A 12,741-nucleotide genomic window follows, 5' to 3' on the forward strand; every position below is an offset into this window, starting at 1 on the left:
TGGAGGTTTTCTCAAATCACGCCATTCTGTGCAGGCACATGGTTTATAGTTTTCGAAATATTGGCCTCAGCTAATACAGCAATGACGACCACTAGTGGTGAGCGAACATGCTCGGATACAGCATTATTCGAGCATGCTAAGGTGTTATCGAAGTATTTTGGGGGTGCTCGGATAATATGTTAGAGTTCCCGCAGCTGCATGTTTTGCGTTTGTTAGACAGCTGCAACACACGCAGTGATATTCCTGTTAGGCAATCCCAGCATGTGTTGTGGCTGTCTGACGCGGTCTAAAGGCCCCGTCACACATAACGACTCACCAGCGATCCCGACAACGATATCAACGTGTCAGGATCGCTGGTGAGTCGCTACATGATCGCTGGTGAGTCGCTACATGATTGCTGGTGAGCTGTCAAGCAGACCACTTCACCAGCGATCAGCGCGGCGTAGCTGTGTTCGTTAGTTACCAGCGCGCTGATGCAGGGAGCTGGTAACTAACGTACACATTGGGTATCCAAGGGACGTGCGTCCCTTAGATACCCGATGTGTACGTTACCAGCTCCCTGCATCAGCGCGCTGGTAACTAACGCACACATCGGGTTTCTAAGGGACGCACGTCCCTTGGATACCCGATGCGTACGTTAGTTACCAGCTGATCGCTGGTCTCCCGCCTGTCACATGCAGCGATGCGTGATGGCCAGCGGGAGACCAGCGACCAAAGAAAAGTCCAGGGCTTCCTACAGCAATCAGCGATACCGGCAAGGGGGCCGGTCGCTGATCGCTGTCACACACAGCGATCTCGCTGTTGTGTCACAAAACTTGTGACTCAGCAGCGATCTCGCTAGCGAGATCGCTATGTGTGAAGGGGCCCTAAGTGTTTGCTATATTAAATGCAGAGAAACTTTTGGTGAGAATAGAAGATCTAGATTTGTAAATCTAGATTCATGTGAGCAGACACGCGACACTAAAGGTATGGTGTCAGGTATGCGAACATTACTTTTGTTGAGTCATTGGAACAAAGCCTTTAACTTTTAATTTATTTATTTCACTACAATATAAAGGATCCGTGAAACAAAGTTCCTGTTCAAGAAAGTTGTCCTGAACATCAGACAAACTGGAAGAAAACATAACACTAGTGAAATAATTCTTAACATATTCAAATTAATGTTTCTGGCCAAAATGCATTAACGTTCTCCTAGTATGTAGAGTTATCCCACAGGATCTTTATCCATCATGAAGCCATTTCCTTCACTGCACTAGAAAAGAGGAAAACGCTTCTAAAATGAATGTGCCCCTGTGACACCAAGGGGATCAAAGAAGCACGTGCTTAAAGGTTTTTCCTGCATTTCTTTACGCCTCATCCTCCAAACCAACAGAGTGCCCTTTCAGGCCCACCTCCAGATTACCTATTTACCCAAGCTACAGGAAAATATTTGCTCAAGTCAATATGGTTCTTTGAAAGCAAACACATCCAGCCTTTTTCAAAAACAGCTTCTGCATGTAGACCATCAGTCCAGAAAGAAAAGGGGTGGCTCTCATAGCTGAGCATATGATTTTATGGCACCAATCTATTTTGTGGTGGGCGACATTATCCTATTAGGCGACTAGTGCTAAAATTAGTTTGTGGCCATGTAGGGTAATTAGTGGGTGCATGGACATAATTGACAGCATCTTTGAGGAGACTTGTTTCATTTGATCGTGATCCAAAAGAAGGAACAAGCGCTCATGTTTGGCTCCATTTAAAAATGACCTCATTAATTTCAGTCTCCCTTCTGCATGATTATTATACACTGAAATGAACTTCTGACCTTTTTCACAACAGGAGAATGTCAGCATATCATTATTAGCGGGTGAGGAGACTGACAGTTCCAAGAAAAAGGTAAACGTGCGTGTTATAATTACCCAATTATATCCTGACATGATCTTCAAAACTCGGCCAACTCGAGAGATGCTGTATTTTTAATATTTTATTTTAATGGAGTTTCCTCTGGTTTCCTTCCACACTCCAAAGACATACTGAAAGGGAATTTAGATTGTGAACCCCAACAGGGACAGGGGTGGTGGTCTAAAGTGTTGTGAAATTAATGATGCTATATAAGCAAGTAGACTCAAACTAAATGTGTGCTGAACCTTTCTGGTCATTTGTTTCCATTTTATACTTTTATATAAAATGGCACAAAACAGCCTGTATATAACCGGACTGACCACATCTTCCTGACCAGGACAAAATTTGTTTAAAATCTGACATGTCACCTTACCTGGTATTATCTTTAAACTGCTTGTAACTAACCCCATGATTCAGAGATTGCCTTTTTATGACACATTGTACTTTGTCATCCTATGATGGCGATTTAATAGTCATGTATGAACATTAAAAGCATATCTGAGCAAAATTGATTCATGTACATGGGCTCTATGAATTTGCTTATACAAACGTCCTTTTTTTTCCTACTAATCAGCCCTTTTAAATTCTGCACAAGCAACTTGACCCTATAAATGATGTTTTCTATTATGAAATTTTGTTATGTTATGGATATTTTCTGAATGTCTATGTGTATGATTTATCTGAAGATGTAATATATGACCAACAGAAAGAAATCACCGTCTATATAACATAATAAAATTATATTCTTTGTTGAACGTACTTTTGCCACTTCTTTGCTAGCGTGTACCAGGTGTTGTCCTTTTTTGTACTAACTTATAACCCTTTTTAAAATTGTTATTGTATGCAAGAAAGATTTTTGTATTGTCATTTTAAATAGGTGGTCTCCATTTTTTTCATCGGACGAGTTAGTAATTGAATAGGAGATACTATATACTTTTGGCCCAACTATCGGATATACATTGTACTTTGTGTTAGTAGTAAACTTGGGTCTATAAAGGTTTGCTGATATTTGCAACAAATTTTGAAAAAAAAATTGCAGTTTTTGAACTTTGAATTTTCATGCACTTAAAACGTGTTGTAAAAAAACAATCAACCTTGTGAATATTTACCATATGTCTATTTAGTGTCTGCATCATATTCTTGTGGGTTGAGTTTAAAGAGTAACCGTCGTTTTAATTTTTATCTCAAATCTATAGTACACGTGAAAATAAGCAACTTTGTAATATATCTTATCAGAGAAAGAGGAGATGGCAGCAGCTACTGATAAGATTCCATGTAGATAGGAGGTATGGGAGGAGCTTTGTTTCTAGCTCCTCCTGCTCCCGCCTACACAATCTTATCAGTAGCTGCTGCCATCTCCTATCTCAGTGATGGGAAGGTCCTCACTGAATGATTTACCTCACAATGGAGAATTTTGATAATGACTGATCAATTTTGGCAGAGAAAGAAGCAGAATTCTCTGATAAAAATAAGTAACTTTGTAACACATCTAATGTGTCCGATTGTTTAAATAAAAATGAAAACAATAGTTACCCTAAGTTTTTCTTTTTGCACCATTTTGGGGTACATAATATTTTGGATTGCTTTCAAGGCAAGGTTAACATATATTCTGGGTTCTGCTTTGAACACCTACATTGGGGTTTCTGTAAATCTGAGGAATAAGTGATTCTTCTTACTGAACCATTAACAAGTATGAGGCAGATCTAGTCACTTTGGAATTTATCTGGCCTCTGTTCTGGTGGTGTTCCTTTTAGAGTTGCAAAAAAGGGTTAACTGTGTCTCGTGCATGCATAAAAAGAAAGATCCTACCAGAAACAGAGGAAAGAGTCCAAAGTGTACAATCTGCCGCATTACAGTGAATGGTTCTGTCAGTGATTGTGTCGGAATCCTGTATTTTTTTCGAGATTTAAACCCCAATTCATCGAAACTTTCAGAAGTCAGAAAACAGTTGTAAAAAGCTTTGAAAACTTTATAAACTTTTGCGCAACGCAAGGCTGTGTAAATGTTTAGAGATTTTCGCCCACCTCCAACAGTTTGAGCGGATTTCGGGTGAGTCAGAGCGCACCAACTCGCACTCATCAAATTAATGTTCAACGATGGCATCCCTTAAACCACAAGTATAATTCCAGGGGAAAAAAGGCGCTCTTGATGAATCGGAGCTTTGGAATTAAACCTCAATATAAGCACCTAGTGTAGAATACAGGACACACTTGAATGAAGCTGTAATCTAATTTTAGGGGGGCAGAGTGAACATACAAACAGCAGCTCAAAAATTGCTTTCATTTCATTTTTATGCCATTCACCTTGTAGTATAAGCAAGGTGTATTCTTCGAATACAGCGATACTAGATTTAGATTTGTTTGTTACTTCTACACTTTATTTTTTTTTTAATAAAAATATTATTCGCAAATACATCCAATTAGAAATGTTGTATATTTTTTTCTGATTCGCTACGTCGCTTTCCTCATGTGCAGGCATTGCAAGACCTTTTGTATCCATGCTTACAACCACTAGCAACTCACTGTCACTATATGAGTGGATATAGTGGTCGTAACAATAGAAAAAATATATTACATTTCTAATTGGTGGTATTTGCGAATATTGCTAAACTTACTACTTATTGGGCTAGGATCTTGGAGAAGAGAATACCCCTTTAACGTTTTGGACACCATCAGTATTCAGAACAATAAAATAGAGACATCTCTGTACCAGAAGCCAATTTACCATGTCATACCTCTAAAAATGGGAAAGTTTTTATCCCAATCATCTATAATGAAGCCATTGGATATGTTCCAACCCTACAGATAGAAACAAATCATGGGGGCCTCAGAGACCTTTTTGAATCTGGGCTATCATCCAAGGATAATTGAAAACCGTATTGCAAGAGCACCAGAATATCAAGGAAACATGCCCTACATTACAAAGCTAAAGAAGAATACAACAGGTACTTCTAGTAGTCACCTACAATCCAAATCGAGAGGGGTGTAAGGAGTAGCTGCCCGGAAACTACAACCTTCACTACAACAAAGTTGCCCGATAAAATTCGCATTTCCAGATCCCCGCACTTCTGTGTTTTAGGCAGCACCCGAATCTAAGAAGCATCATTGCATGAAGCTTCCTGTTCTCTCCAATCACAACAGGATAGTTTCCCTGCAGCAGGAAAAAATATCAAACCTGTCCATCTATAGTGACCATGGACAAGATAAAGATGGCTAAATAGTAGTGGCCAAATATTTTGTGGTCCTGGCAACAGGATCAAACTTATGACAACCTTTGACAGTGCAGGAATGGATGTGTCGCATGGATTTGTGTCTTTCTATATCAATTAAGGAATATGCTGCTCAGACCTCAAGAGTGCATCACAACACCAGATCAGATCTCAATCAGTTGACAAAAGGAGAGTGAAAATTTTAACCCATGAACTGCACCCACGATTTACTGCCACAATTGTTTAACTCCTTCCCACATTGATCATTCTTAACTTGTCTCATTACGGCTTTATTCTGTCCTGTTGTGTATAAGTATGTGACCCTTCACAGATTTTGTGTTAGTCTATGGACCCGAGTAGTCTGGAAAGCTTGCTATTTGTCACCATCTTCTCAGTTCGCCATTAAAAGGTATCAACCATTGAGAACTCAATTTTTAATATTTTACTGTAAAGGTTAAGTAATTTTACAATTCAGCAAGTGGGGTCATTCCAGATGGAACGATTCTAAATGTAATTTTTGTTCATTTTATATATATATATATACAGTATATATATATATATATATATATACACAGTATATATATATATATATATATATATACATACAGTATATATATATATATATATATATATACACACACACACACACACATATATATATATATATATATATATATATATATATATATACACACACACACACACATATATATATATATATATATATATATACACATATATATACATATATATATATATATATATATATATATATATATGTTTCTATTGGAGAAACATTTTTCCATGATTTTTTTTGCTCCATTTTAAGACTTCTTTAATTTAACCTTTATTTTCTTAGTCCCTTTATGGGTCTTGATCTTTAACTTGTCTAGTCAATGGTCTAAAACCCTGTAATACCTTTATACTGCAGGGTGTTCGATCTGTCAGTGATACAGGCCAAAACACCTGGCAGATCCGGAAGTCATTCTTTGCCTTCTGATTGTCATGACAACCATCAGTACACCAGGATCACTTAGCATAGGGGTGAGGTCAGGGTGGCGATGTGGTGAGAGATGAAGTCTTTTTACTCACAACCCTTAACCGTTACTATTGAATGCAGCACCTAGAGGATTAAAGAGCCAGGGGCAGCGCTATAGGAGCTCGTTTGTCAGCTAAGCCGAGCTCCCACATGGAACACTATCATTACTATGTCCATTTGTGGGAATACCTCCCTATATAAGATGCACTATTATGTTGAGAACACATCATGTGAGATTATCTTTTGTGAGTCTGTAACCTGTCCACTTTTATAGTTGAGTTGTGTAGCCCTAGTTAAATTCATCTCATTTCCCGTTTACAATGGTTGAATAAAGGACTGTCATGAAAAAAAAAAACATGAAGTTAAAGGCCATTAAAAATTTTCTATAAAATTCTACAAGGACAGGGTAAGACAAAGTGAATCTGTCTGCGATTTAACAATACAAATTGTATTAATGTAAATTTATATCCATTAATAAATAGTTCTTAAACCTTGACAAAGCTGGTGTACATTAACTTTCACAAAAGCTAATACAGCCATATTGACATGGGATTTTCACATTAAGTCTATAACTTCATCAGACCCAAAATCCTTTTAATAATCTATGCAATTTTTATTGTGAAATCTGGTGACAAATCCACTTGATTCTGGAATGTTGATGTTGGAGACAATTATAGAAATTAGACCTTGTCCACTTAAATGCCCACTGTGTATGACGATCCATACAAGCAGGATTAAATTAGACACTGGATCAGAGACTTTATCGAGACCTTACAGGACAAACCTGCACATAGCCCTAACAAGCATTAAAAAGGTACGCAACCAACATTATATAAAAGAGTCACCATTAAGCATAAACCACTAAAACTATATAAACCATCAGTAATTAATGAAAAAAATTTTTTACAGCAAATTTTGTCATCTCAGTTTGTGACTTGTTAGCCATGACACCTGATTTGGCAGGTTTGTGATTTAATTTAACGAATCGGACGATACCGTTCCCTCTTCTCTAATTAAATTCACACATTTTTATGAATTTGTATCTATCAACTGCTCAACATGCAGCTGGAGACTTACCTGTACCCATCTCTGCAAACCACGCATTTATCAGGGTAACCAAGACATTTCTTACAGTTTTGGTGACACTTCAGACATCTCCTGACACCTAAAAAAAGAACATGGTACGATAAGCCTCAATGAACCAATGACATAACAGTAACATCAAAAAATATTTTCTTTGCTCACTGAAATGGAGATAAATTGCATTGCCACAGCGTCATTTGAACGAATATTCAAGAGGATCTATCAGTATAATCTTGTCTTCTGCTTAGGCCTCCTTCACATGTCTTATCTTCTAGTATGTTGTCTATCAGTGTTTTTTACGAATAGAACATCTACCCATAGTTTGTGAGGCTCATTCACGCTTGGCTTTTTTCTTTTTTTTTTAGTTTGCAGCCTTATTGTCCAAAAAATAAAGTTACAGCTCAAAAATCAAATGTTCAAGTCTATGTGCCAAAGAAAACCTCAAAGAGCTCAATGACGGGCATCCTAATGCAGTCTTATTTTTCATTGACTGTTTCATAGGAGAAGCTTCTGAAATAGTCAGGGTATTGTGTTCGTGCACAAAAAACAAACCACCCGAATTATTACAAAAAAAAAGAAAGAAAAGAAAGAATGGCTAAAAAATGCGTCAAAGGTTCTTCCAATTCATTTCTACTGTAAAACCATTGCGGTTCCTATGTCCAGTCTTTTGAGCGTTTGTTTTTATTTCAGGTTCTGAAAAACTCATGGTGGGAAAAAGAAAGTGCATGCTGCTACATCTCCTGATGGGAATCTCTCAACTATGCACCGTTAAATCAAATACTCAAAAAAGGCCATAGGGAAAAAACAAACTTCCAAATTGTTTCAAGAACTCTCCCAAAACCACTTCAGGAAAATGAAAAACGGATACTAAAACTTCCCAAATAAGTGTTTCCAATAGAAAATGAGACATTCTTGACTGCCTCAAAAAATCTCATAATGCACATACCCTTTTACTTCCAATGACCATGGCAGCCCTCGCATGGTCCGAGTGCCATGCGATTTTTTTTTATCACACCCATTGACTTACAATTGACGAATCTCGACCAAGAAACTAAGACAATTGCAGCATGCTGTGATTTTTTTTCTCAGTCTGATTTCAGCTGAGGAAAAAAAAACAAAAAGCTGTAACTCTTAGATGAACATTGGTCAGAGTACAATCCGATTTTTTATCAGACTGCACTACTCCGTTTTTCTTGCAGACGAGTATGATCCCTAAATCTGGCTATACACAAGTTAGCGCTTGGCCACAACCTTTTTTAGCTGAAAGTAGTTTATTTCAAATATCGACAATACCTCAGATCATCAGGCAATCTTGATCACTTTTCGAGTGCATTGCCAGCTGAAGTAGCAAAATGGAATTGACCCTTGACATATTTTGATTAAAAATATAAAAAGATATTTGCAATCTAATAAGTAAAACCAAAAGGATGGTAGCTAGATATTTCATAAGCACATCTATGCATAGAAAGGATAGGGTAAAGCAAACATTTACTTTCTTCAGCGTAGGCTCCAGCTGGACAAGATGTCGTACAGGCATTCATCTCGGGTTGCAGGTAGAACCCTCTCTTACAGGAGTTGCACTGATTCTGACCCCGTCCAAAGCAGGAGTCACATCCTCTGTGGCAGCGCCTACATCTCCTACCAGCAACATCTGCCATGTATCCCAAGGGACAGGTGCTCACACATTTTCTGAATAAACCATAAAACAGGAATAATTAAGGTTATCAATTTGCATAGATGCCACAGTGCATGGTCAAAAAGCAATATCCACTGCCAATGGCCAACGCTGCAACAGAGGAACTACTCAGAAGTCAGTAGGTTAGCTGAGGTATAAGAGTGCTCAGCGACCAATAAAATATAGATAAGTATATACATTCGAAAGTACAATAGCAGTACTTACCATTGGCCTTGCCTCAATAAACCATACCCGAACTTATCACAGAAGTCCAGTTGTCTCCTGAGTATTCCCTCGCTCTATCAGATCTTTGCCTACACAGTCTCCCTACTACTAAGGCTATGTTCACATGTCCAGTAATCATCCGTTAGAATGGTTCCAGCAGTAATCCATTGTCAAAAATGATGTGCAGGAACAACTTTTTGTTGGTCTTAAAAAATTATTTCAGCTGAATCAGATTTTTTTTTTTTTAATTACATTGAAGTCTAAGGAAAAGGGATCCATTAAATAGTCATCCATTTTCTTCCATTTCAAAACGGATCCTTTTCAAATGAAAGGAAAATGGATGGCTAATTAACGGATACATTTTCCAAAAACTTCAACACTAAAAAAAAAAAAAAACACAGATCTAGCTGAAAAAAAAAAAGTTTCTTTAAGGCTACTTGCACACTTGAGTTCACAGGCGCAGCGTTCGGCCGCCGCTAAGCCCCGCCCCTGGCTGCGCCTCCTCCGGTCAGCTCCTCCTCTGGGCGCATGACGTTGCATGCAATCAGCGTACTCTATATTTAGCGTTGAGTACGCTGGCATGTTTTTGCCGGCGCATGGGCCCTTTTTGCGCTACGCTGACGTGCGCCAAACGCTGTGCGTTGCATTTTTGTGCACTCGGCGCAGTGCAAAAAGGGCGCATGCGCCGGCAAAAACATACCAGCGCACGGCCAGCGTACCCAACACTAAATATAGGGTACGCTGATCGCATGCAGCGTCATGCACCCAGAGGAGGAGCTGACTGGAGGAGGCGTGGCTGGGGGGCGGAGCTTGGCGGCGGCCGAGCGCTGCGCCTGTGAACGCAAGTGTGCAAGTAGCCCAAGCCAGGCAAAAAAAAAAAAAAGTTCTGCATGCAAAATATGTTGCCAACATATTACTGCTGGATCCGTTCTGGCGGATGATTGCTGGACATGTGAACACGGCCTAACACAGTCTGTGAACATGCTAATTTCTACAGTTCTTACTGCCTATAAGAAGTCATGCCCTCTGTTACCTGCCAGACTTGACACTCCCAATACTGTAGTGGACACAGTTGTGACATTGCTCTGCGCCAGGCCCATCACATCCTCTGTCTCCACATTCTGTGTGACAAGGACCTTAGAAAGAAAACATGTTTGTTACTAAAGACCGTAGATTTGGTGTGCAAAAAGAGAAGAATCAAATTATGGTGAGCAGAAGCGCATGCTAGGGAAAAAAAAAAATTCTGATCCTTTAAATGAGTCACTTCTCAATAGAGGTAGTAGAATTGATTTTCTGGGTTTAAAACTCTTTGTGGAAACAATTTACTTACCTTTAAAAGGATACAGAGGATCGGTCAGCTCTTCAATACATCTATTTTAATTTATACTTGAATTTTTCATGATCAATCATCTTTTCTCTTAATTGCTGTGCCACTTGTTATTTCTCCTAAAACTTGATGAATAAATTGACCACTGGGTCAGACTGGCTAGTAGTGTCTCCATACACTCCGAGAGTCCTCAGTGGTTGATACCTTTTAATGGCTAACTGAAAAGATGGTAAATTGCAAGCTTTCAAGACTACTCCAGTCGGTTCATCAGGCATTGTATGCCTGATGTAGAGACCAAAGCAGTCTCGAAAGCTTGCATTCTATACCTGATGAAGGGACTAAAGTAGTCTCAAAAGCTTGCATTCTATGCCTGATGAAAAGACCAAAGTAGTCTTGAAAGCTTGCATTCTATGCCTGATGAAGAAACCAAAGTAGTCTTGAAAGCTTGCATTCTATGTCTGATGGAGACCTGAGCCATTAAAAGGTTTCAATCACTGAGGACTCTCAAATTCTATCTACTGGCTAACACGGTACAAAAATATATATTTTCCCCACACTCTGAATCTTTACGATCGGATGGGCTTTTATCAGTGGAGAGGCAGCATCCAGCTTGCAATTTATTCATAAATATTCAGGAAGAACAAGAGGAACAGCACAATGCAAAAATTATGAGAGAACATGCTTCAGAATCCGAGAAACAGGGATTTGTGTGTACTCATCTTAAAATCCTTTTCTCCGAGCCAATTATTGGGGGACACAGGACCATGGGTGTTATGCTGCTGCCACTAGGATGACACTAAGCAAATACACAAAGAAATTAACTCCTCCAGTTTGGTGCCAAAGCAGTAGGAGCTCTTCAATAGCAAACAATAATGAACATGTCAAAAACAAAAAACAACCACAAGCCAACGGGCCATCAGGGTCGGTGCTGTGTCCCCCAATAATTGGCTCTGAGAAAGGGATTTTACGTTGAGTACACACAAAACTCCCTGTTTCTCCTTCGCCTCATTGGGGGACACAGGACCATGGGATGTCCTAAAGCAGTCCCTGGGTGAGAAACAGCAAGACTGCTGAAACCTCGTGTACCAAGAGGTTAAATCTGCCCTACAGATGTGATACTGCCAACTGCAGAATCCGTCTGCCAAGGGCCGCATCTGCAGAAGCTTGAGAATGAATGTTGTAATGCTTAAACGTGTGCAGGCTGGACCAAGTCACAGCCTTGCACACTTGCTGTGCTGATACCTGGTGCCGAATGGCCTAGGAGGCCCCCACTGACCGACTGGAGTGAGCCTTAATCCCCGCCAGGATAGGCTGACCTCTGACACGATAAGCCTCTTGGATTGATGAATGGATCCATTTGGCTATTGTAGCTTTAGAAGCAGGTAGGCCCTTTCTGTGTCCCTCCGGAAGCACAAAAATGAATCTGATTTGCGAAAAGACGCAGTTCTGGAAATTGATTTCCTGAGTGCTCTCACCAAATCTAAAGTGTGAAGAGCTTTCTCAGTACGATGGGCCGGAGCTGGGCAGAACGAGGGCAAAACTATGTCCTCATTCAAATGAAAAGAAGAAACTACTTTAGGCAAGGATTGAGCCATCCTCAACACCACCTTGTCTTGGTGGAAAACTAGAAAAGGAGGTTTGCAAGACAAAGCCACCAATTCCAAAACCCGCCTGATGGATGTTATTGCCACAAGAAAAGCAACTTTCCAAGAAAGAAGGGTAAGAGATTTGTATTACAGGGGTTCAAAGGGAGCCTCTTGCAGGGCTCCTAGGATCAAATTAAGGTCCCAAGGCTCCAGTGGAATCTTTTAGGGAGGGATGAGATGTGGCATCCCCTGTATGAAGGTCTTAACCTGTGATTTGAAAACTATCCTTCACTCGAACAGGACAGATAGAGCTAAAATCTAGCCTTTGAGAGAAGCCAGTGCCAGACCCGTGTCTAATCCTGCTTGAAAAACTCCAAAATGGAAGGAATAGAAAACACAAGTGGTGAACATCCGCAGGTTTTGCACCAAACGAAAAAGGCCTTCCAGATGCGATGGTAAATGCGCATGGATGTAGGTTTTCGAGCATTAATCATAGTGGAAGCTACCTGTTTGTGAGAAGCTGGACTGGGCTAGAATACAGGTTTCAATGGCTAGGCCATTAAACTCAGAACCTCAGAGTTCTGGCGGTAGATTGGCCCCTGAGAGAGAAGGTCTGGACGGTCTGGTAACTGCTAGGGGGCGTAGGCGACTAGTTGCACTAGGTCAGCGTACCACGCTTGGCATGGCCAGTCTGGTGCGACGAGAATCACAGGGATT

At 39.9% G+C, this 12,741-nt stretch overlaps 1 protein-coding gene across 3 annotated transcripts in view; it reads right to left on the bottom strand.

Moving 5' to 3' along the window:
- PCSK6 (proprotein convertase subtilisin/kexin type 6) overlaps window positions 1-12,741 on the bottom strand; it is a 346,824-nt gene that overhangs the window by 33,310 nt on the left and 300,773 nt on the right. For 2 of the 3 annotated variants that reach the window (XM_073568833.1, XM_073568832.1), the window contains exons 15-17: window positions 10,145-10,247; window positions 8,704-8,900; window positions 7,206-7,293 (exon numbers count right to left, since the gene is read on the bottom strand). In XM_073568833.1, coding sequence (XP_073424934.1) covers window positions 7,206-7,293; window positions 8,704-8,900; window positions 10,145-10,247 — 388 coding nt within the window. Of the gene's footprint in view, window positions 1-7,205; window positions 7,294-8,703; window positions 8,901-10,144; window positions 10,248-12,741 lie in introns of those variants that run through there. The other variant, XR_012230962.1, reaches the window with a different exon arrangement.

Source organism: Dendrobates tinctorius, unplaced genomic scaffold (genome assembly GCF_039654945.1).
Source record: "Dendrobates tinctorius isolate UK_male_01 unplaced genomic scaffold, ASM3965494v1 ptg000022l, whole genome shotgun sequence".
NCBI lineage: Eukaryota > Metazoa > Chordata > Amphibia > Anura > Dendrobatidae > Dendrobates > Dendrobates tinctorius.